General features: G+C 46.2%; 1 protein-coding gene across 1 annotated transcript; it reads right to left on the reverse strand.

Moving 5' to 3' along the window:
* Nucleotides 1-72: 72 nt before the first annotated feature.
* Nucleotides 73-23,875, reverse strand: GNAT1 (G protein subunit alpha transducin 1). Its single transcript, XM_044300976.1, has 9 exons — nucleotides 23,770-23,875; nucleotides 4,752-4,794; nucleotides 4,534-4,675; nucleotides 4,192-4,349; nucleotides 3,896-4,024; nucleotides 3,351-3,480; nucleotides 2,638-2,791; nucleotides 2,360-2,554; nucleotides 73-289 (listed from the first exon to the last, which is right to left on the reverse strand). Exons 1-8 carry the CDS (start codon nucleotides 23,873-23,875, stop codon nucleotides 2,364-2,366), a joined length of 1,053 nt encoding a protein of 350 aa, XP_044156911.1. The 3' UTR covers nucleotides 73-289; nucleotides 2,360-2,363.
* Nucleotides 23,876-25,176: the final 1,301 nt, after the last annotated feature.

Below are 25,176 nucleotides of genomic sequence, written 5' to 3' on the forward strand. Positions count from 1 at the left end.
GTGTCAGGTAATGGTGATACCTGTACTCCTAGAGACCCTAAGTGTCCTTTACTGGGAAGCATTATAAGCCTGAGGACCAGGGGCTGTGGACATGAGACGGCGGCAAGGGCTAGTGAGGTCTGTCTTCTCTACACCCCTAAACTTTCTGTTGGATCAAACGGTATGATGTGCAGATTCATTCCTCCGTCCAGGAGGGGGAGGGTAACGAGCTCCTTGTTCTGAGGCTTTTTGGGGTGGAAGGACGAGAGAATGTTCTGGGCAAAACCCTCAACGGAAATGCTGAAGGGATCTGAAATTGAAGGAATATGAATGTTAGAAAACTGAAAAGTCATCATCTAAAAATATGATATCACAGTAATGAGTATAAATCAAGTCTTATGCTCCAGAGCTGCACTCCCAGTTCTGCTGGTACACAGTCAGAGCTGAACTGTTGGGTCTGGGGAATGCGGATAAACGACAGGCTTCTATCGCGCTGTAACAGCGAACAGAGAAGAGATCATTAGGACTCGGAGTCCATATAGATTAAGAACATTTTCCATTTAGGGCGAGATGTTGTTGAGAAGCTCCGTTTCCAGCGGTGACGTCGCCCCTTATAGTTGCGCAAATTTGTCTATCGTTAGTGGAAAAACTTGTGCAATTTTGTGTTTCCTGAAACCGTCCAGATCATGATGTTCCAAGCAGGCTTATTGCATGAATCTGACTCCCATCACGTGCTCCTGCGACAACACGTTCTATTTGGCAGGACGGGATGTTTAAGTAAGATTAAAGAGGTCAAGAGGGTGACCAGGGCAGCTGCACACACAGCCCAACCTCCGTATAACCGGATCATCGTGTGCGGAAGAGAAACCGCACATAACATGGACTAAGACCCCTGGTACTGGAGCACAGATCCGGAACTCATCTCACCACACTATATTCTTTAGGCTTTCAATGTAGCTCACCTTTAACCCCTTGAGGACCCTGGGATTTCCCATTTTTGCCGTTTTTTTCACTCCCCGCCTCCTGTAGTCCTAACTTTTTTATTTTTCCATTCACAGCCTTATGAGGGCTTATTTTTTGCGGGACAAGTTGTACTTTTTAATGGAATCATTTACGTTTGCATACCATGTAGTAGGGAGCAGGAAAAAAAAATCCAAATGGGGTACAATTTTAATATTTTTTTTTTTTACACTGTACACTATGCGGTAAGATTGACCTGTTATCTTCATTCTCCAGGTCAGTACAGTTCCAACAATACCACACTTGTATAATTTTTCTTGCATTTTAATACTGAAAATTTTTTATTTTTAAAACCTTTGAGGAACCATATTCTGACCCCTATAACATTTTTGTAGCTATGTGTACGGGACGATCTGTTCTTTTCATTGATACCAATTTTAAGTGTGTGCGACTTTTTGATCACTTTTTATTAAAAAATTATTGGGTAGTTGAAGTGACAAAAAAATTGGCAAATTGGCTGTTTTTATTTTTTTTGCCGCTACGCCATTTGCGTAGTATGGGCATTTTCACATGCGGCAATGCCCATGATGTTTTTTTTATTGGTTAAGTATTCTTATATTCAAGGAAAGGGGGGTGATTTGAACTTTTAGGTTTTTATTATTTTTTAATATTTGTAAAACCTTTTTTTTTGTTTTACTTTTTTTTTAATTCACCTTGGGTGACAATAACTGGCAATCATCCAATTGCCCATAGTATTCAGTGATGGCTAAATAGCCATCATTGAAGACTTCATTTGTACTATATCAATACAAGGCTGCCACCTAGTGGTCTGTATTGATATATACATCTAATTGACTCTGAAGCCTGCTTGAAGCTTCGGTCAATTAGCGCAAGGTAACAGGTTCCCCGATCTCAGCCGGGGAAAGCTGTTCCCGGACTAGAAGCGTGCGACTTCCGGTTCCGGTCTGCGCAGATGCGGTGGTTACATTTGACCACGGCATCTGAAGGATAAGATGCATGCGATCAGCCGTATTTAAAATAGCAGAAACCCTGCGGCTAAGACGCCCGCTGCACGTGCGAGCAGGCGCCAGGTTTATGGATCGGACCCATGATGTACAGCTACGTCATGGGTCCTTAAAGGGTTAAGCAACAAGGGCTACATGCTATCATGTAGACACCAGACCCTAGGCCAGTGATGGCTAACCTCTGGCACTCCAGCTTTGGTGAAACTACGACTCCCAGCATGCTCCATTCATTTCTATGGATATCTAAGAACAGCCCAGCAAGTGTGCATCTTGGGAGTCGTAGTTTTACCACAGCTGGAGTGCCGGAGGTTAGCCATCACAGCCCTAGGGGAAATACTCCAAAGAAATTGTCCTCTGTGAAAAACGTGTGAGGAGCAGGATCTTTAGCTTCTCACCTCCTTAGAACAGGCCACAGTCCTTCAGGTTCTCTTTGATGATAATGTCTGTGACCGCGTCAAACACAAACTTGACGTTCTCTGTGTCGGTAGCGCAGGTCATGTGGCTGTAGATTTCCTTCACATCTCGTTGCATGTTCAGCTCCAGGAATTGAGTCTTAATGTAGTTCCCAGCGTCTTCATATGTGTTTGGACCTGGGTCATAGCAAAGGTAAAGACGTGAAGGTGTGCGATCATAAATAGGTGTGTAAGACCGTGCCCAGGTCCCCTCCACTCACCATCATAGTCTGGGAAGCAGATGCTGAGATGGGCCTTCTTGATCTTCTCTGTGAAGACGTCTTTTTTATTGAGGAAAAGTACAATGGAAGTGGCGGCAAAGTAACGATGGTTGCAGATACTATTGAAGAGGTGCAGACTTTCATGCATTCTGTTCTGCAAGAGAAGAAAGGCAGAGGAGTCTTGAAGTCGCTCCAGGTATTTCTACAAGTGTGTAGAAACTTACCCTTACAAAGGGTCTTACACTGGACTTAAAGGGATTGTGCTGTCCCAGACAATGGTGGCATATTACTAGGAAGTCACACAGTGATATATGGAGAGAACACCATATTTGCATGGCCACCTCTCCATTCACTGCTACGGGACTTCAAGAAATAGTGGAACCAGCGCTTGGCTATGTTCAGAACTCCCATACCAATCTCCTTCACTCTGGGGAGAACGGTTCTAGCGATAAGCACAGGTCTCATCTCTGGGACCTTCTCCGATTTAATGCTGGTAGCATATCCTAGTGATATACCGCCAATGTCTCAGATAAGATAACCCTTAAAGAGAGAATTCAGAAGTAGTAGGTACGAATTTGGACATTAAATGATGATAGGAATGAATTTAGAAAGTTGTCAAGTGGACACCACTAGTTCCCCTAGTGAATAAAAAATGGGCCCATCCCAGTGGCAGGTTCTGTCAGATACTATATACTTCTAGTCGTGTCATTTACCACTTCATCGTCTTCCACCAGGACCATATCGTATGCACTCAGAGCAGCAATAAAGATGATGCAGGTGACACCTTCAAAGCAGTGGATCCACTTCTTACGCTCAGATCGCTGACCTCCCACATCAAACATCCTGCAACAAACAAGAAAACTTGACTTACAATGCCTACCTTATGACTGTGTCCTGACTCTCCCTTAATGGCAGGTGTCTGGAGGGGACTGAGGAGTCCGGAGGAGGATAGGAAAGTCTGGTGAAGGACAGGGAAGTCTGGGGAAGGACAGAATAACCTCGAGGAGGAATGAGGAGGTTAGGGAAGGACAGAGGAATCTGAAGAGCAATGAGCAGTCAGGAGTTGGACAGAGGAGGTTGAAGAAGGACAGGGGAGTCGAGCAGAGGCTTAATACCCCTATCTACATTGACAACACATGCCCACTTGGCTGATCAGAACGAGCATGTGTATTGGGTGAACGAGAGCAGAAGCAATAGCTGTCAGCCAAATTACCGTTCAGATGTATGGCCAACCGTACGTACAAAATGATCAACCTACCTAAAGTTGAGATCTTTGAGTCCAAAAATTGTTTCGATAATGCCGGTGGTCTTCACTCTGGACCTCAGAACATCCTGTTCAGTGGGGACATACCCTGGGGTCACCAATCTTTCCAGGTCATTTAGATAGCTGAAGAAGAATAAAAATCCATCAGGACAAAAGCATTCTTAACAAATGTCTACATGTGATATCTGGTAGTGATCGGTCCACCTCAGGTCGAGCAGATGAATTCTATGTTGCAAACCAGTAGTAAAGAACAATGGAGACGTTTCCTGTGGTGCAAGTAAGATACTTACTATCCTGCTGAATCATTGAGCTGATATTCAGAAGCGCGGTCAAAGCAGGCCTGGATACCCGTGTCCTTCCACAAGCGACCAATAATGTCTGCCATCTCTTTGGGCATGGTACCTTCATCAATGGTGTCTGCCAGGTGCATGAGTTTTCGGGAGTCATCCTGTAAATGGTAAACATGGTAAGCTCTCATATTACAACAACCTAGTAATGGTGTGGAGCCAACTTCTGTCCCTACGTCCAAGTATAGGATATCAATAAATGACATCAGGAGCTCAAGGTCAAGCTGAAAGTGAAGTTTTTTGTTGTCATTTACATTTTAGATGGAGTTCTCATGATGTCCTCACCTGTCGGGCAGGGTCACCATATTGGATGTTCAGTGTGTTCATAGCTTTGACGATGGCCAGCATGGACTGAAGTGTGTTACCGTAAATAATGGAGATAAACTCCAGGCATTCTTCAAGGGAATAACCATCCTGATGGATAATTCTAGAGGAAATCAAGAAAGATTAGGAGGAAGAGATCGACCGATATTCGACAAAGAAGTGATAGGCGTTGTACTCACTTCATCTGTTTTACAATGGTGCTTTTCCCAGATTCTCCAGCTCCTATAATATGACAAAAAGAACATAACTCAGGTACAATATGGTCATATATAACACCAACATATTCTGCAATGATTTATACTCAGAGGGAACGGAGAAAATCAGACATTAAAGTAACAAAGTAATAAACAATTACACACTATAGGAGCTAGGACCCTGATCACAAGAGCTTACTATCAATGAGGAGATAGAGGAGACACAAGAGGAATGAGGACCTGATCACAAGAGCTTGCAATCTATGAGGAGATGGAGGTGACACGAGGAGTGAGGATCTGATCATAAGAGCTTACACTCTGTGAGGACATAGAGGAGTGAGGACCTGGTCACAAGAGCTTACAATCGATGAGGAGATAGAGGAATGAGGACCTGATCACAAGAGCTTACAATCATCAGATAGAGGAGACACAAGGACACAAGGAGACACAAGAAGAGTGAGGGCCCTGATCACAAGAGCTTACAATCTATGAGAAGATGTAGGTGACACGAGGAGTCAGGACCTGATCACAAGAGCTTACAATCTGTTATGGACGTTCCAGTGGCAGGTACCAGGAGATCGGAGAAACTGGCAACTCGTGGGTTAAATTGATCTTATTGTGTCTGTGTTTTGGTGAATGCCACACCCCTTGCTTCAGGTGTTGCTTGTTGGTCATTTACCTTTCCCATAAGTAGCCGCTTCTCGCTCTTGGAGGTGCAGTTTATAGATTTTCTTCCTGCCTTCTAACTAGCTGGTCGGTTGTACTCTGCTGCTTCTGGAGTCGCCAGTTTTCTACTTTCAGATAAGTCTTGTCTATTCTTATTGTTTTGTGTTTGTTATATTCCCTGTTGTTTGTATCTGGGCCTGAGACAGAGACTTCCTTTCTTCCATCTGGGGAGGAATGGGTTGTCTCAGGTCCTAACCTTATTCCAGGGACTTATAGGGATATAAGGGCCTAGGTGTACAGAATATGAATATTCCTACCTTAAAGGTCTATTCATATTGATAGATAGTTAGGGCCCAGATTAGGGTTGTTTAGGAGGTGACCTGTTTCTTCCCTAGTGTCCAGGCCCAGTTACTGTTCCCCTTCCCTCCTGTGTTCGGTCTCGAGTTTTTCCCCCACACTAATCGTGACACAATCTATGAGGAGAATGAGGAGACACAAGTGCAGCCCGCCAGACCTGCAGGGTATAGCGAGAGTGAGGTCACGGTTATGGGCAGTCGAGGGTTACTCACTTTTTAGAGGAGAACCCTGGGCAGGCATGCAACAGTGAAGGAGAGGTAGACACTAGTTCCTCTGGGGCACACTCTGTAAATAGGGACCAGGCCTGATGGTGGATGAGGTGCCCTGGATGTTGCAAGTATTTTGAGTGCCTGAGGTAAGGTCCCTTTAAGAATCGTGACGCCAGTGCCTGTAACGGTGGCACACCGATTTGTAGGAGGATTAAGAGTACACAGGTGGTAAACCAAACGTTACTTTACTTTGGAAAACAGTCCAACTTTGTACAGACAGTTACAGTAGATGGTGATGCCGTCCTTTACAGCACAAACGCACAGCAGGTTCACTTCACAATATGGCAGGTTTAAATCTTGCAAGATACTTGGAGGGTAAACAGTTAATGCTTTGCAGTACAATGCTGCTCTATCCCCTCAGCTATTCTAGCTGGCTGGATCCCAAGGCCCGGATGCCTATTTGCTGGCTTGAATCCTTGGTATATAAAATCTTCCTCCAGTATTGACACTTGCTCTATATATCACAGTACCTCTGCCTCTCAGCTGACTTCTCTGCTGGGTTGGAAGGTGGCTGCAGGTTTCTCCCAGGAGGTCCGCTCCTACTACTGGGGTGTCTCATCTGTGTTTGCTGGATTACTGGTCTCCAGGCAGGCTGTACTCCTTCTAGCCTCCTGGTGCAACTAGAAGCCTGGACTATCCAGCTGCATGTCAGGAGGAGGCCCTCAGCATATCTTGGGCTGGTGCCTTCTCACTTCTGTCTCCACAGACTCCCGACTAAGACCTCACCCCTCCCTGTCTGGGCCTGGACATTTATACTAGGGGCTCCCTATCTCCCTCTAGTGTCTGGGATGTCTCACTACACCCAACTAGGCCTGCTATGGATGTAACAGGGACACCATACCAATGTGAAAACACACAGAAAATACATTACAATGCATAGATAAATATAATATCACTGTCCCTTGTGAGCAGGAGTAACACGTTACCCAATTGACCCTTGTGTAGTGCCCACTCCTACCTAGTGGGACACTACACAAGAAGAGTGACGGCCCTGATCACAAGAGCTTACAATCTATGTGGAGATAGAGGTGACACAAGAGGCGTGAGGACCTGATCACAAGAGCTTACAATCTATGAGGAGATTTAGATGTACATACAGTATAGTGATGGTAGTAGTCATGGTACACACAGTACACCAAATTATAAACAACATATGTATCTTGCATGGGACTATAGTACAACACCTAACCAAATCAAAAACCTCCACACAACAAAATAGAAAAATTCATAATTTATTAACAAGTACAGTCGTGGCCAAAAGTTTTGAGAATTACATAAATATTGGAAATTGGAAAAGTTGCTGCTTAAGTTTTTATAATAGCAATTTGCATATCCTCCAGAATGTTATGAAGAGGGATCAGATGAATTGCATAGTCCTTCTTTGCCATGAAAATTAACTTAATCCCCAAAATAACTTTCCACTGCATTTCATTGCTGTCATTAAAGGACCTGCTGAGATCATTTCAGTAATTGTCTTGTTAACTCAGGTGAGAATGTTGACGAGCACAAGGCTGGAGATCATTATGTCAGGCTGATTGGGTTAAAATGGCAGACTTGACCTGTTAAAGGGAGGGTGATGCTTGAAATCATTGTTCTTCCATTGTTAACCATGGTGACCTGCAAAGAAACGCGTGCAGCCATCATTGCGCTGCATAAAAATGGCTTCACAGGCAAGGATATTGTGGCTACTAAGATTGCACCTCAATCAACAATTTATAGGATCATCAAGAACTTCAAGGAAAGATGTTCAATTCTTGTTAAGAAGGCTTCAGGGCGTCCAAGAAAGTCCAGCAAGCGCCAGGATAGTCTCCTAAAGAGGATTTAGCTGTGGGATCGGAGTGCCACCAGTGCAGCGCTTGCTCAGGAATGGCAGCAGGCAGGTGTGAGCGCATCTGCACGCACAGTGAGGTGAAGACTTTTGGAAGATGGCCTGGTGTCAAGAAGGGCAGCAAAGAAGCCACTTCTCTCCAAAACATCAGGGACAGATTGATCTTCTGCAGAAAATATGGTGACTGGACGGCTGAGGACTGGGGCAAAGTCATGTTCTCCGATGAAGCCTCTTTCCGATTGTTTGGGGCATCAGGAAAAAGACTTGTCCGGAGAAGAAAAGGTGAGCGCTACCATCAGTCCTGTGTCATGCCAACAGTAAAGCATCCTGAGACCATTCATGTGTGGGGTTGCTTCTTATCCAAGGGAGTGGGCTCACTCACAATTTTGCCCAAAAACACAGCCATGAATAAAGAATTGCACCAAAACACCCTCCAACAGCAACTTCTTCCAACAATCCAACAACAGTTTGGTGAAGAACAATGCATTTTCCAGCACGATGGAGCACCGCGCCATAAGGCAAAAGTGATAACTAAGGGCTGTTTCACACGAGCGGATGCCGTGCATGACATCCGCTGCGTGAATGACAGCCAAGACCCGATGCGGACAGCAGAAGCACGGAGCATTAACATGATTGATAATGCTCCGTGCCTCTCTGTGATCTCTTTACTACGAAATCACAGTGAGATAAAGTGAGAGGCACGGAGCATTATCAATCATGTTAATGCTCCGTGCTTCTGCTGTCCGCATCGGGTCTTGGCTGTCATTCACGCAGCTGATGTCACGCACGGCATCCGCTCGTGTGAAACAGCCCTAAGTGGCTCGGGGACCAAAACGTTGACATTTTGGGTCCATGGCCTGGAAACTCCCCAGATCTTAATCCCATTGAGAACTTGTGGTCAATCCTCAAGAGGCGGGTGGACAAACAAAAACCCACTAATTCTGACAAACTCCAAGAAGTGATTATGAAAGAATGGGTTGTATCAGTCAGGAATTGGCCCAGAAGTGGATTGAGAGCATGCGCAGTCGGATTGCAGAGGTCCTGAAAAAGAAGGGCCAACACTGCAAATACTGACTCTGCATAAATGTCATGTAATTGTCGATAAAAGCCTCTGAAACGTATGAAGTGCGAGTAATTATATTTCACTGCATCACAGAAACAACTGAAACAAAGACCTAAAAGCAGTTTAGCAGCAAACTCTGTGAAAACTAATATTTGGCTAAGATGGCACAACATGCACCTATATTGTTGTAAATATTCACTGCCCATCCATACAAACAATGGGCGACGGCAACAACTTATACAAAGCCTATAAAAGCAATGATACAGTCAGATCCATAAATATTGGGACATGGACACAATTGTAACAATTTTGGCTCTATACACCACCACAATGGATTTGAAATGAAACAAACCAGATGTGCTTTACCTGCAGACTGTCAGCTCTACCTGCAGACTGTCAGCTTTACCTGCAGACTGTCAGCTTTACCCGCAGACTGTCAGCTTTACCCGCAGACTGTCAGCTTTACCTGCACACTGTCAGCGCTACCTGCAGACCGTCAGCTTTACCTGCAGACTGTCAGCTTTACCTGCAGACTGTTAGCTTTACCCGCAGACTGTTAGCTTTACCCGCAGACTGTCAGCTTTACCTGCAGACTGTCAGCTTTACCTGCAGACTGTCGGCTTTACCTGCAGACTGTCAGCTCTACCTGCAGACTGTCAGCTCTACCTGCAGACTGTCAGCTGTAATCTGAGGGGATTTACATCCAGATCAGGTAAACGGTGCAGGAATTACAGCAGTTGCATCTGTGCCTCCCACTTGTTAAGGGGCCAAAAGTAATGGGACAATTGTCTTCTCGGCTGTCCCATGGCCGGTGTGTGTTATTCCCTCATTATCCCAATTACAATTCGCAGATACAAGGTCCAAGGTCATCTCCAGTCTGCTATCTGCATTTGGAATCTGTTGCTGTCAACTCTCAAGATGAGATCCAAAGAGCGGTCACTATCAGTGAAGCCATCATTAGGCTGAAGAACACACCAAACCCATCAGAGAGACAGCAAAAACATCAGGCGCGGCCAAAACAACTGTTTGGAACATTCTTATAAAGAAGGAACGCACCGGTGAGCTCAGCAACACCAAAAGACCCGGAAGACCACGGGAAACAACTGTGGTGGATGAGCGAAGAATTATTTCCCTGGTGAAGAAAACATCCTTCACAACAGTTGGCCACATCAAGGACACTCTCCAGGAGGTAGGTGTATGTGTGCCAGAGTCAACAATCAGGAGAAGACTTCACCAGAGTGAATACAGAGGGTTCACCACAAGATGGAAACCATTGGTGAGCCTCAAAAACAGGAAGGCCAGATTAGAGTTTGCCAAACGACATCTAAGGCTACTTTCACACTAGCGTTCGGGCGGATCCGTTCTGAACGTATCCGCTCATAATAATGCAGACGGAGGCTCCGTTCAGAACGGATCCGTCTGCATTAAAATGGCAAAAAAAAAAAGCTAAGTGTGAAAATAGCCTCGGACGGATGGGGGACGGATCCGCTTGAAGATTGAGCCACATTGTGGCATCTTCAAACGGATCCGTCCCCATTGACTTACATTGTAAGTCTGGACGGATCCGCACGGCCAGGCGGACACCCGAACGCTGCAAGCAGCGTTCAGCTGTCCGCCTGTCCGTGCGGAGGCGAGCGGAGCGGAGGCTGAACGCTGCCAGACTGATGCAGTCTGAGCGGATCCGCTCCATTCAGACTGCATCAGGGCTGGACGGCTGCGTTCGGGTCCGCTCGTGAGCTCCTTCAAACGGAGCTCACGAGCGGACTAGCGAACGCTAGTGTGAAAGGAGCCAAAAAAGCCTTCACAGTTCTGGAACAACATCCTATGGACAGAGGAGACCGAGATAAACTTGTACCAGAGTGATGGGAAGAGAAGAGTATGGAGAAGGAGAGGAGCTGCTCATGATCCTAAGCATACCACCTCATCAGTGAAGCATGGTGGTGGTAGTGTCATGGCGTGGGCATGTATGGCGGCCAATGGAACTGCTTCTCTTGTATTTATTGATGATGTGACTGCTGACAAAAGTAGCAGGATGAATTCTGAAGGGTTTCGGGCAATATTATCTGCTCATATTCAGCCCAATGCTTCAGGACTCATTGGACGGCGCTTCACAGGGCAATGACCCAAAGCATCCTGCAAAAGCCACCAAAGAGTTTAAGGGAAAGAAGTGGAATGTTCTGCAATGGCCGAGTCAATCACCGGACCTGAACCCGATTGAGCATTTCACTTGCTGAAGACAAAACTGAAGGGAAAATGCCCCAAGAACAAGCAGGAACTGAAGACAGTGGCAGTAGAGGCCGGGCAGAGCGTCACCAGGGATGAGACCAGCGTCTGGGGATGTCTATGCGTTCCAGACTTCAGGCTGTAATTGACTGCAAAGGATTTGCAACCAAGTATTAAAAAGTGAAAGTTTGATTTATGATTATTAATCTTTTGTCCCATTACTTCTGGTCCCTTAAAAAGTGGGAGGCTCAGATGCAACTGCTGTAATTCCTGCACCGTTCACCTGATTTGGATGTAAATCCCCTCAGATTACAGCTGACAGTCTGCAGGTAAAGCTGACAGTGTGCAGGTAAAGCTGACAGTCTGCGGGTAAAGCCGACAGTCTGCAGGTAGAGCTGACAGTCTGCGGGTAAAGCCGACAGTCTGCGGGTAAAGCTGACAGTCTGCAGGTAAAGCCGACAGTCTGCGGGTAAAGCTGACAGTCTGCAGGTAAAGCTGACAGTCTGCAGGTAAAGCTGACAGTCTGCAGGTAAAGCTGACAGTCTGTGGGTAAAGCTGACAGTCTGTGGGTAAAGCTGACAGTCTGCGGGTAAAGCACATCTTGTTTGTTTCATTTCACATCCATTGTGGTGGTGTATAGAGCCAAAAATGTTAGAACTGTGTCCATGTCCGAATATTTATGGACCTGACTGTATGTGACGATAACAGTATTTACCCAGCCTAGAGCGCACCGCCTAACGATCGTTTTGCTATGCACTTCCTCAAAGGGCACACAGTGTATTAGTTGTACACTGTGTGGTGGTAGTAGTAGTATCGGTACATGTGTGGTAGTAGTAGTAGTATCATAGAATGTATCGGCAGATGAGAACCATTCGGCTCCTCTTTTCCCTTGTTGATTCCCTTTATGTATTTAGCAGTTTCTCTCATCTCCCCTCTGTCTCGTCTTTCTTCCAAGCTCTACATGTTAAGGTCCTTTCATCTTTCCTGGTAGGTTTTATCCTGCAATCCATGGACCAGTTTAGTAGCTCTTCTCTGAACTCTCTCCAAAGTATCAGTATCCTTCTGGAGATATGGCCTCCAGTACTGCACACAATACTCCAGATGAGGTCTCACTAGTGCTCTGTAGAGCGGCATGAGCGCCCCCCTCTGTCTACTAGTAATGCCTTTCCCTATACACCCCAGCATTCTGCTAGCATCTCCTGCTGCTCTATGACATGGTCTGCCTACCTTTAAGTCTTCTGAAATACTGACCCCTAAATCCCTTTCCTCAGATACTGAGGTCAGGACTGTATCACTGGTTGTATATTCTGCTCTTGGGTTTTTACATCGTGCATTATCTTGCACTTATCACGTATCGGTACATGTGTGGCAGTGGTAGTAGTAGCAGTATCAGTACATGTGTGGTAGTAGTAGTAGTATCAGTACATGTGTGGTAGTAATAGTAGTATCGGAATATGTGTGGTGGTAGTGGTAGTAGTATCAGTACATGTGTAGTAGTAGTAGTAGTATCAGTACATGTGTGGTAGTAGTAGTAGTATCAGTACATATGTGGTAGTAATAGTAGTATCGGTATATGTGTGGTGGTAGTAGTAGTAGTATCGGTACATGTGTGGCAGTGGTAGCAGTAGTATCAGTACATGTGTGGTAGTAGTAGTAATATCAGTACATGTGTGGGAGTAGTAGTAGCAGTACATGTGTGGTGGTAGTAGTAGTATCAGTACATGTGTGGTGGTAGTAGTAGTATCGGTACATGTGTGGTAGTAGTAGTATCGATACATGTGTGGTAGTAGTAGTAGTAGTATCGGTACATGTGTGGTAGTAGTAGTATCGGTACATGTGTGGTAGTAGTAGTAGTATCAGTACATGTGTGGTAGTAATAGTAGTATCGGAATATGTGTGGTGGTAGTGGTAGTAGTATCAGTACATGTGTAGTAGTAGTAGTAGTAGTAGTAGTATCAGTACATGTGTGGTAGTAGTAGTAGTATCAGTACATATGTGGTAGTAATAGTAGTATCGGTATATGTGTGGTGGTAGTAGTAGTAGTATCGGTACATGTGTGGCAGTGGTAGCAGTAGTATCAGTACATGTGTGGTAGTAGTAGTAATATCAGTACATGTGTGGGAGTAGTAGTAGCAGTACATGTGTGGTGGTGTTAGTAGTAGTATCGGTACATGTGTGGTAGTAGTAGTATCAGTACATGTGTGGTAGTAGTAGTAGTATCGGTACATGTGTGGTAGTAGTAGTACTATTGGTATATGTGTGGTAGTAGTAGTATCGGTACATGTGTGGTAGTAGTAGTATCGGTACATGTGTGGTAGTAGTAGTATCGGTACATGTGTGGTAGTAGTAGTATCGGTACATGTGTGGTAGTAGTAGTATCGGTACATGTGTGGTAGTAGTAGTATCGGTACATGTGTGGTAGTAGTATCGGCACATGTGTGGTAGTAGTAGTACTATCAGTATATGTGTGGTAGTAGTAGTATCGGTACATGTGTGGTAGTAGTAGTATCGGTACATGTGTGGTAGTAGTAGTATCGGTACATGTGTGGTGGTAGTAGTAGTATCGGTACATGTGTGGTAGTAGTAGTATCAGTACATGTGTGGTGGTAGTAGTAGTATCAGTACATGTGTGGTGGTAGTAGTAGTATCAGTACATGTGTGGTGGTAGTAGTAGTATCAGTACATGTGTGGTGGTAGTAGTAGTATCAGTACATGTGTGGTGGTAGTAGTAGTATCAGTACATGTGTGGTGGTAGTAGTAGTATCGGTACATGTGTGGTGGTGGTAGTAGTAGTATCGGTACATGTGTGGTAGTAGTAGTAGTATCGGTACATGTGTGGTAGTAGTAGTATCGGTACATGTGTGGTGGTAGTAGTAGTATCGGTACATGTGTGGTAGTAGTATCAGTACATGTGTGGTGGTAGTAGTAGTATCAGTACATGTGTGGTGGTAGTAGTAGTATCGGTACATGTGTGGTAGTAGTATCGGCACATGTGTGGTATTAGTATTAGGCAGCTTGTGACATGTTTTTATACAGCGTGCGCACTTTAGATCTGACTGCACAACTTGCATAGTCTAGAAGAGCCTCAGTCAAAAGCGATATGAACATGGACTGCGTGACGGCCTCCTGCTAATACTGCAGTGGGAATAAACAGGGCTAACATTTAGGGCAAACAGCAGTCATTTCGGTGGCACAGCTGATAAATCACATTTACTGTAAGTCAGAGAGAAATTATTTTATGATAGAAAATAAATGTTATGTTTTAGGATATGATTGCTGGCAGCACATGTGACTGAGAGACAATCATTGGTGCCTCGGACCATTTGTAAATATTGTAGTAGTATTAGTGGCACACTGTGTGGTAGTAATAGTACAATGTGGTGGTAGTACTGATACACACAGTGTGGTGGTAGTAGTGGTAGACACCGTGTGGTGGTAGTACTGATACACACAGTGTGCTGGTGGTAATAATAATAATCATCTTTACTTCTATAGCGCCAACATATTCCTCAGCGCTTTACAGTTCAGGGGTTCATGTACAAACCGTCATAAATAACAGACAAGTCAATAATTACAAGAGGAATGAGGACCCTGCTTGCAAGAGCTTACAATCTAGGAGATAGGGGTGACACTAAAGGTAAAAGTGCTTGTTTTGTACAATGCTCCAGTCCTCTTTGAAAAATAGGGGAACAGATATAAAGCTGCATGAAAGATCACCAGCTGATATCGATAAGATAGATAAGATAAGATGCCTTTATTGTCACTGTGCAATACAATGTAATACAATGTACAATACAATGTAATGTTCTTTGGAGCAATCCTAGATGCCATGGACAGAGGAACAACAAGAACTGACATTTAAACTAAAACATTACACTAGAAAAAACAAAACCTTGCACTAGAAGGCATTACTATTCACAGTTCACAGCATATACAGTATATATATATATATATATATATATGCTCTCCACAGTGCTGCACCCCCTACATCTCCTCCTCATCTCTGTCTACCATCCTACCTGTACTCTCCACAGTGCTGCACCCCTACATCTCCTCCTCATCTCTGTCTACCATCCTACCTGTGCTCTCCACAGTGCTGCACCCCCTACATCTCCTCCTCATCTCTGTCTACCATCCTACCTGTGCTCTCCACAGTGCTGCACCCCTACATCTCCTCCTCATCTCTGAGGAGCCAGGGCTGAGAGGTTCGGATTATGGTGGTTGTCAGTCGTAAATTGTTTGCAGAGCATAGAGCACGGGTAGGATAGTAGACAGAGATGAGGAGGAGATGTAGAGGTGCAGCACTGTGGAGAGTACAGGTAGGATGGTAGACAGAGATGAGGAGGAGATGTAGGAGGTGCAGCACTGTGGAGAGCACAGGTAGGATGGTAGACAGAGATGAGGGAGGAGATGTAGGGGGTGCAGCACTGTGGAGAGCACAGGTAGGATGGTAGACAGAGATGAGGAGGAGATGTAGGGGTGCAGCACTGTGGAGAGTACAGGTAGGATGGTAGACAGAGATGAGGAGGAGATGTAGGAGGTGCAGCACTGTGGAGAGCACAGGTAGGATAGTAGACAGAGATGAGGAGGAGATGTAGGGGGTGTAGCACTGTGGAGAGCACGGGTAGGATAGTAGACAGAGATGAGGAGGAGATGTAGGGGGTGCAGCACTGTGGAGAGCACAGGTAGGATGGTAGACAGAGATGAGGAGGAGATGTAGGGGGTGCAGCACTGTGGAGAGCACGGGTAGGATGGTAGACAGAGATGAGGGAGGAGATGTAGGGGGGTGCAGCACTGTGGAGAGCACAGGTAGGATGGTAGACAGAGATGAGGAGGAGATGTAGGGGGTGCAGCACTGTGGAGAGCACAGGTAGGATGGTAGACAGAGATGAGGAGGAGATGTAGGGGGTGCAGCACCCACCGTGGAGAGCACGGGTAGGATGGTAGACAGAGATGAGGGAGGAGATGTAGGGGGGTGCAGCACTGTGGAGAGCACAGGTAGGATGGTAGACAGAGATGAGGAGATGTAGGGGGTGCAGCACTGTGGAGAGCACAGGTAGGATGGTAGACAGAGATGAGGAGGAGATGTAGGAGGTGCAGTACTGTGGAGAGCACGGGTAGGATGGTAGACAGAGATTAGGGAGGAGATGTAGGGGGGTGCAGCACTGTGGAGAGCATGGGTAGGATGGTAGACAGAGATGAGAAGGAGATGTAAGGGGTGCAGCACTTTGGATAGCACGGGTAGGATGATAGACCGTACTATGGAGAGCACGGGTAGGATGGTAGACAGAGATGAGCGGAGATGTAGGGGGTGCAGCACTGTGGAGAGCACGGGGAGGATGGTAGACAGAGATGAGGAGGAGATGTAGGATGGTAGACTGTACTGTGGAGAGCACAGGTAGGATGGTAGACCGTACTGTGGAGAGCACAGGTAGGATGGTAGACCGTACTGTGGAGAGCACGGGTAGGATGGTAGACAGAGGTGAGGAGGAAAGGTAGGGGGTGCAGCACTGTGGAGAGCACAGGTAGGATGGTAGACAGAGATGAGGAGGAGATGTTAGGGGTGCAGCACTGTGAGGAGCACAGGTAGGATGGTAGACAGAGATGAGGAGGAGATGTAGGAGTGCAGCACTGTGGAGAATACAGGTAAGATGGTAGACAGAGATGAGGAGGAGATGTAGGGGGGTGCAGCACTGTGGAGAGTACGGGTAGGATGGTAGACAGAGATGAGGAGGAGATGTAGGGGGTGCAGCACTGTGGAGAGCACGGGTAGGATGGTAGACAAAGATGAGGAGGAGATGTAGGGGGTGCAGCACTGTGGAGAGCACTGGTAGGATGGTAGACACAGATGAGGAGGAGATGTAGGGGGTGCAGCACTGTGGAGAGCACAGGTAGGATGGTAGACAGAGATGAGGAGGAGATGTAGGGGGTGCAGCACTGTGGAGAGCACTGGTAGGATGGTAGACAGAGATGAGGAGGATATGTAGGGGGTGCAGCACTGTGGAGAGCACAGGTAGGATGGTAGAAATAGATGAGGAGGTGATGTAGGGGGTGCAGCACTGTGGAAAGTACAGGTAGGATGGTAGACAGAGATGAGGAGGATATGTAGGGGGTGCAGCACTGTGGAGAGCACAGGTAGGATGGTAGACAGAGATGAGGAGTAGATGTAGGGGTGCAGCACTGTGGAGAGCACAGGTAGGATGGTAGACAGAGATGAGGAGGAGATGTAGGGGGTGCAGCACTGTGGAGAGCACAGGTAGGATGGTAGACAGAGATGAGGAGGAGATGTAGAGGGTGCAGCACTGTGGAGAGTACAGGTAGGATGGTAGACAGAGATGAGGAGGAGATGTAGGGGGTGCAGCACTGTGGAGAGCACAGGTAGGATGGTAGACAGAGATGAGGAGGAAATGTAGCGGGTGCAGCACTGTGGAGAGCACAGGTAGGATGGTAGACAGAGATGAGGAGGAGATGTAGGGGGAGCAGCACTGTGGAGAGTACAGGTAGGATGGTAGACAGAGATGAGGAGGAGATGTAGGGGGTGCAGCACTGTGGAGAGTACAGGTAGGATGGTAGACAGAGATGAGGAGGAGATGTAGGGGTGCAGCACTGTGGAGAGCACAGGTAGGATGGTAGACAGAGATGAGGAGGAGATGTAGGGGTGCAGCACTGTGGAGAGCACAGGTAGTATGGTAGACAGAGATGAGGAGGAGATGTAGGGGGTGCAGCACTGTGGAGAGTACAGGTAGGATGGTAGACAGAGATGAGGAGGAGATGTAGGGGGTGCAGCACTGTGGAGAGCACGGGTAGGATGGTAGACAGAGATGAGGAGGAGATGTAGGGGTGCAGCACTGTGGAGAGCACAGGTAGGATGATAGACAGAGATGAGGAGGAGATGTAGAGGGTGCAGCACTGTGGAGAGCTTTGTGGGTGAGAATGAGCAGTTTAAATTGGATTCTATACTGTATGGGCAACCAATGCAATGACTGGCACACACTGATTGCATTTAAGAGGGGAAATTCTGGTGAGGGGGAGGCCAATTAATAGTAAGTTACAGTAATTGAGGCGGGTATGAATCAGGGCGACAATGAGCGTTTTTGTTGTTTCCATAGTGAGAGGGGGCGGACTCGATGTTTTTGAGGTGCAGGTGACATAAGTTGGCAAGAGATTGAATATAGGGGTAAAGGAAAGATCAGTGTCAAACATAACACAGAGACAGCAGGCGTTCTACCTAAGCGTCATGGTAGTGCCACACACTGAGAGGGAGATATCAGGTTTATGAAGTTTAGTAGATGGAGTAAACACAAGAAATTCAGTTTCTTAAAGATTCTGTTTCAGATAGAGAGAGGACATGATGTTAGAGACGGCGGGCAGACAGTCACTGGTGTTCTGCAATACAACAGGGGTGATTTCGGGGGATGAGATGTATAGCATATAGATAGTGCTGGAAACCAAATCTGATGGTACACAGAGTGTGGTGGTAGTAGTGATATACGCAGTGTGGTAGTAGTAATGGTACACACAGTGTGGTTGTAGTACAAACCGGATTCCCAAAAAGTTGGGACACTAAACAAATTGTGAATAAAAACTGAATGCAATGATGTGGAGATGGCAAATGTCAATATGTTATTTGTATAGAACGCAGATGACAGATCAAACGTTTAATCCGAGTAAATGTATCATTTTAAAGGAAAAATACGTTGATTCAAATTTTCACGGTGTCAACAAATCCCCAAAAAGTTGGGACAAGTAGCAATAAGAGGCTGGAAAAAGTATATTTGAGCATAACGAAGAGCTGGAAGACCAATTAACACTAATTAGGTCAATTGGCAACATGATTGGGTATAAAAAGATCTTCTCAGAGCGGCCGTGTCTCTCAGAAGCCAAGATGGGGAGAGGATCACCAATTCCCACAATGTTGCGCAGAAAGATAGTGGAGCAATATCAGAAAGGTGTTACCCAGCGAAACATTGCAAAGACTTTGCATCTATCATCATCAACTGTGCAGAACATCATCCGAAGCTTCAGAGAATCTGGAACAATCTCTGTGCGTAAGGGTCAAGGCCGTAAAGCCATACTGGATGCCCGTGATCTCCGGGCCCTTAAACTACACAGCACCACAAACAGGAATGCTACTGTAAAGGAAATCACAGAATGGGCTCAGGATACTTCCAGAAACCATTGTCAGTGAGCACAATCCACCGCGCCATCCGCCGCTGCCAGCTGAAACTCTACAGTGCAAAGAAGAAGCCATTTCTAAGCAAGATCCACAAGCTCAGGCGTTTTCACTGGGCCAGGGATCATTTACAATGGAGTGTGGCAAAATGGAAGACTGTTCTGTGGTCAGACGAGTCACGATTCTAAGTTCTTTTTGGAAATCTGGGACGCCATGTCATCCGGACCAAAGAGGACAAGGACAACCCAAGTTGTTATCAACGCTCAGTTCAGAAGCCTGCATCTCTGATGGTATGGGGTGGCATGAGTGCGTGTGGCATGGGCAGCTTGCATGTCTGGAAAGGCACCATCAATGCAGAAAAATATATTCAGGTTCTAGAACAACATCTGCTCCATCCAGACGTCATCTCTTTCAGGGAAGACCCTGCATTTTTCAACAAGATAATGCCAGACCACATTCTGCATCAATCACAACATCATGGCTGCGTAGGAGAAGGATCCGGGGACTGAAATGGCCAGTCTGCCGTCCAGATCTTTCACCTATAGAGAACATTTGGCGCATCATAAAGAGGAAGGTGCAACAAAGAAGGCCCAAGACGATGGAGCAGTTAGAGGCCGGTATTAGACAAGAATGGGAGAGCATTCCTATTTCTAAACCTGAGAAACTGGTCTCCTCGGTCCCCAGATGTCTGCTGAGTGTTGTAAGAAGAAGGGGAGATGCCACACAGCGGTGAAAATGGCCTTGTCCCAACTTTTTGGGGATTTGTTGACACCATGAAATTCTGATTCAACATATTTCAACCCTTAAAATTGTACATTTTCTCAGTTTAAACTTTTGTTCCGTGATTTATGTTCTATTCTGAATAAAATATTAGAAGTTGGCGCCTCCACATCATTGCATCCAGTATTTATTCACTATTTGTATAGTGTCCCAACTTTTTTGGAATCCGGTTTGTAGTAGTGGTCCACAGTGTGGTGATGGTATTAGTAGTGGTACACACAGTGTGGTGGTAGTAGTGACACACAGTGTGATGGTAGTGGTGGTACACAGTGTGGTGGTAATAGTTACGGTACACACAGTATGGTGGTAGTAGTAATAGCGGTACACACAGTATGGTGGTAGTAGTGGTATACACAGTGTGGTGGTAGTAGTAGTCATCCACAGTGTGGTAGTGGTATTAGTAGTGGTACACACAGTGTGGTGGTAGTAGTGACACACAGTGTGATGGTAGTAGTGGTACACAATGTGGTGGTAATAGTAGCAGTACACACAGCAGTATGGTGGTGGTAGTAGTAGTGGTACACAATGTGGTGGTGCTGGTAGTAGTGATAGATACGGTGTGGTGGTAGTAGTAGTAGTTGTACACACAGTGTGGTGGTGGTAGTAGTAGTAGTAGTGGTACACAGTGTGGTGGTAGTAATGCTAGTGGTGCACAGTGTAGTGGTAGTAATACTAGCGGTGCACACAGTGTGGTGGTAGTAGTAGCAGTGCACACACTGTGGTGGTAGTAATACTAGCGGTGCACACAGTGTGGTGGTGGTAGTAGTAGCGGTGCACACAGTGTGGTGGTAGTAATACTAGCGGTGCACACAATGTGGTGGTGGTAGTAGTAGAGGTGCACACAGTGTGGTGGTACTAATACTAGCGGTGCACACAGTGTGGTGGTAGTAGTAGTAGTAGTAGTAGTAGTAGTAGCGGTGCACACAGTGTGGTGGTAGTAGTAGTAGCAGCGGTGCACACAGTGTGGTGGTAGTAATACTAGTAGTGCACACAGTGTGGTGGTAGTAGTAGTAGTAGTAGTAGTAGTAGTAGCGGTGCACACAGTGTGGTGGTAGTAGTATTAGTAGTAGTAGAGGTGCACACAGTGTGGTGGTAGTAATACTAGTAGTGCACACAGTGTGGTGGTAGTAGTAGTAGTAGTAGTAGTAGTAGTAGCGGTGCACACAGTGTGGTGGTAGTAGTATTAGTAGTAGTAGCGGTGCACACAGTGTGGTGGTAGTAATACTAGCGGTGCACACAGTGTGGTGGTGGTGGTAGTAGTAGTAGTAGTAGTAGTAGCGGTGCACACAGTGTGGTGGTAGTAATACTAGCGGTGCACACAGTGTGGTGGTGGTAGTAGTAGCGGTGCACACAGTGTGGTGGTAGTAATACTAGTAGTGCACACAGTGTGGTGGTAGTAGTAGTAGTAGTAGAGGTGCACACAGTGTGGTGGTAGTAATACTAGCGGTGCACACAGTATGGTGGTAGTAGTAGTAGTAGTAGTAGTAGTAGTAGCGGTGCACACAGTGTGGTGGTAGTAGTAGTAGTTGTCCAGAGTGTGGTGAGAGTTGGTTGTGATAGTCCTGATGACACCAATCTTATATCTGTGGTGTAGTCAGAATTGCTATGGTTTCGGCAGGTGATACTTTTCGTTGCCTCTGTGTCCATATTAATAAACGATAATATAAAGGATAAAGCCATATAAAGCCGAGCACATGATGGTGCGGAGACCCACACCTAGGGAGAGGCCCTGATGTCTCCTCCAACCTCCTGCTTAATCTTAGGATTCTAAGGACGGAGCAGGTTTAATGGGATAGAAGTGTATCTAGGATCAGCCGCCAGGAATCCGCCCCCCCCCCTCCAATTATATAATGGGACTACAGGACTCAGACTGACATGAAACTGCAGGGAGGTGAGCAATTATACTGCCCTATAATGTGCAATAAGAAGTAGTAAAATGATGAAATGTGATAATAATGCGGTATAATATGTAATGTATGAAGTTGCTGATCGTCGTGTACAATAAAATGGCCGCAGTGGATCACAGTGGAACCTTTCATCCTCCACAGAATAAGATTTCTCACAATATTGTTCCATTATGGTGATCTTGGGCAGATTTCCGGTGCTGTTCATGCTTGCATTGTGAACCGCCAGCATGGCAAGATTCCCGGGAATATTTCAGTCTGCAGCTGTATTTTTACCTTTATAGATACGAGGCCTGTACGAGGCATCCATCATACACAGAGGCCGTTCTTCTATGCTGTGCGGCAGCATCGACGGATCTAATACAGATTACTGTCCCCAAGGTGCTTCTGCCAAAACATTGGTCTTTCTTGTCCTTGATCTGTTTGTAAACTGGGCATTAAGCCGAGGATTAACGTCCTAACCCAAATCTCACCGGCTGAGATGTGTAGTGACCAAGACAGCAGTGCACAAACTGTACAGTGAAATGACTCACCATACAAGCCGCAAATCACCATAGCCTTGGATGATAGCAATGAAAACTGAGTTCTGGGAAACATGGCTGGAGATAGGTAGACAGACAGGCATCAGTAAGAGACAGACATCGATCCATAACTGCAGAGTTCAGACGTACTCTTACATTAACATCAGCACAAAAACTGTACTGTTCTGGGGGCTTCATGGCATGGGTCTCCATGGCTTCTGCGTGCCAGCCTTCCATCACCAAGCACAATGCCAGGCGTGGGATGGAGCAGTGTAAAACAGAACACCACTGGAGATGTCTTCTGTGGAGCGATGACCGTTCTCTAATCTGGCATCTGATGGAGGAGTCAGGTGAATGCCAGGAGAATGTTACCTGCCGGACAGCCTTGTGCCAGCTCTACAGTCTGGTGGAGGAGAGCGAATGTTATGGGGGTCTTCAGGGGTCGGCCGTGGCCTCTTAGTTCCAGTGAAGGGAAATCTTAATGCTTCAACAGACAAGACATTGTGGACAATTGGACGGTGACAGCTTTATGAGAACAGTTTGAGGAAGGCCCTTTTCTGCTCCTACATGACTGCGCCCCAGAATACAAGCTCCATAAAGGCATGGTTGGGGAAGTCTGGAAGAATGTGACTGGTCACACAGAGCCCCGACTTCCACCCCATAACGGAGACTGCGAGCCAGGCCCTCTCCTCCAACATCAGGTTCTGACCTCACAAATGCTCTTCTGGATGAAGGGGCAACAATTCTCACAAACACCGTCCAAAATCTTGTAGAAAGCCTTCAAGGAACAAAAGGGGGGACCTTCCCAGTAGAGCAAAGGAGGGAGCAACTCCATTGAGAGATAGATAAATAATTAGCTATGAGAGATAGATATTAGATACATATATATTAAGCAGATAAGATAGATATTGTGGTCATTTATCAAACTGGTGTAAAGTAGAACTGTCTTTGTTGCCAATAGCAACCAATCGTATTCCACCTTTCATTTTAGACAGCTCTTTTGGATAATGAAAGGAGGAATCTGGCTGCTATGGTCAACTAAGTCCGTTCTACTTTACACCAGTTTGATAAATAACCCCAGTTCTGTTTTTCTTTCTGATCATTAGTAGACATTTTTACACCATTTTTACTCGGTTTTTGATCGCTGCCTCCTATGATTTTTCCGCTTCATGGACTATGTTGGTGCCGTATTTAGGTTATTGAAGCTTGTGCCACTCACCAAGTAGGAGCAGTTTCACTGTCCTGGCATCCTTTTCTGCATCTTCCTTCAGTTTCTTCTCCAATTCTCGAGAATGCTTCTCCTCGGCGCTCGCTCCGGCTCCCATGTTTCACGTATTCAAGAGGAGAGTCAAACCTTCCTGGAGAATATTCCTACTTCCTGATCCTCCTTCTGGGGCCCAGGAGCAGCGCTCTGGTAGTGTGACCGCCACTAGGACTGCTGGAGGAATGAGTCCTGTTCCCCTGCCCTCTTCCAAATCTCATCTGCTCTAATTCTCAATAGGATTTTCCAGCCATATCTTGTCATGTGACTATCCAGGGCCTATAGCGGCCAAGGACAGGTAGAGCGGTGAGACAGGTGTGCGGGCTGCTGAGCTCAGCTGAAGTCCATGGCCCCCGCACAGAAGTGTTCTTATCCAGGGAAGAGGTTTATCTTAAATCTCTGCATACGCTGAGTCCAAGGAGGAGAGACTTATACTGATCCTCCCGTATCCGGCACCTTCACCAGCACATCTACAGAGCACACACAACCACCTGCCATCTCTGCTCCAGCCCGACATCCCATACATGTTCATATATCCATAAATATCTCATAGGCAGTTCTTTGTGAAAGTCCCCCCGCCCCACCCCGCTATTGTGTTTCCTGTTTCATTACATCATAGCCTGGAATTAAAATGATTTTTTTTATTTTATCTAATGAACCAAAAAAAAGTCCAAAGTAAAAGAAAAGATACATTTGTTAATGTGAGTGCATATGTATTCACTCCCTGTGCTATGAAACCCCCTAAGTACTGTCTGGTCCAACCAATTACCTTCAGAAGTCACATAATTAGCCCCCTGCAGTATACAGTCTGAGAGTCACATCACCTGTCAGTATGAATACCCCTTTTCTAAAAAGGCCCCGAACCTGCAATACTGCTGAGCTAGCAACCCGAAGACCAAGGAGACATCCAGACAAGTGTGGAGAAGAAGAGCTGAGTTATAAAATATCGTGGCGCACCAATCCATTATAATAGGATGGAAAGAATATGGCTCCGCTACAAACCTGACAAGAGAAGGCAAGGAGGACATTAATCACCAGAGATAACCCTGAAGGAGCTCAATGATTCACATTATAGATGGAAAGATATGGCAGGATCTGCCCATAGGACGCTATAAGCCGTACCCCCCACAGAGGAGATGGAAGGATCCGTCCATAGGATGCTATAAGCCGTACCCCCCACAGAGGAGATGGAAGGATCCGTCCATAGGATGCTATAAGCCGTACCCCCCACAGAGGAGATGGAAGGATCCGTCCATAGGATGCTATAAGCCGTACCCCTCACAGAGGAGATGGAAGGATCTGCCCATAGGACGCTATAAGCCGTACCCCCCACAGAGGAGATGGAAGGATCCGTCCATAGGACGC

This window comes from Bufo gargarizans, chromosome 7 (genome assembly GCF_014858855.1).
Source record: "Bufo gargarizans isolate SCDJY-AF-19 chromosome 7, ASM1485885v1, whole genome shotgun sequence".
Classification (NCBI taxonomy): domain Eukaryota; kingdom Metazoa; phylum Chordata; class Amphibia; order Anura; family Bufonidae; genus Bufo; species Bufo gargarizans.

Bases quoted from the DNA above. Each gene is read 5' to 3' on its own strand.
- GNAT1 (XM_044300976.1), bottom strand. From the start codon at position 23,875: ATGGGAGCCGGAGCGAGCGCCGAGGAGAAGCATTCTCGAGAATTGGAG. The intron at 4,350-4,533 runs GTGAGGACATCA...TACCATTTACAG, and splicing joins ATGGTGACCCTGCCCGACAG to GATGACTCCCGAAAACTCAT. The intron at 3,481-3,895 runs GTAGGTTGATCA...TGTTTGTTGCAG, and splicing joins CTCAAAGATCTCAACTTTAG to GATGTTTGATGTGGGAGGTC.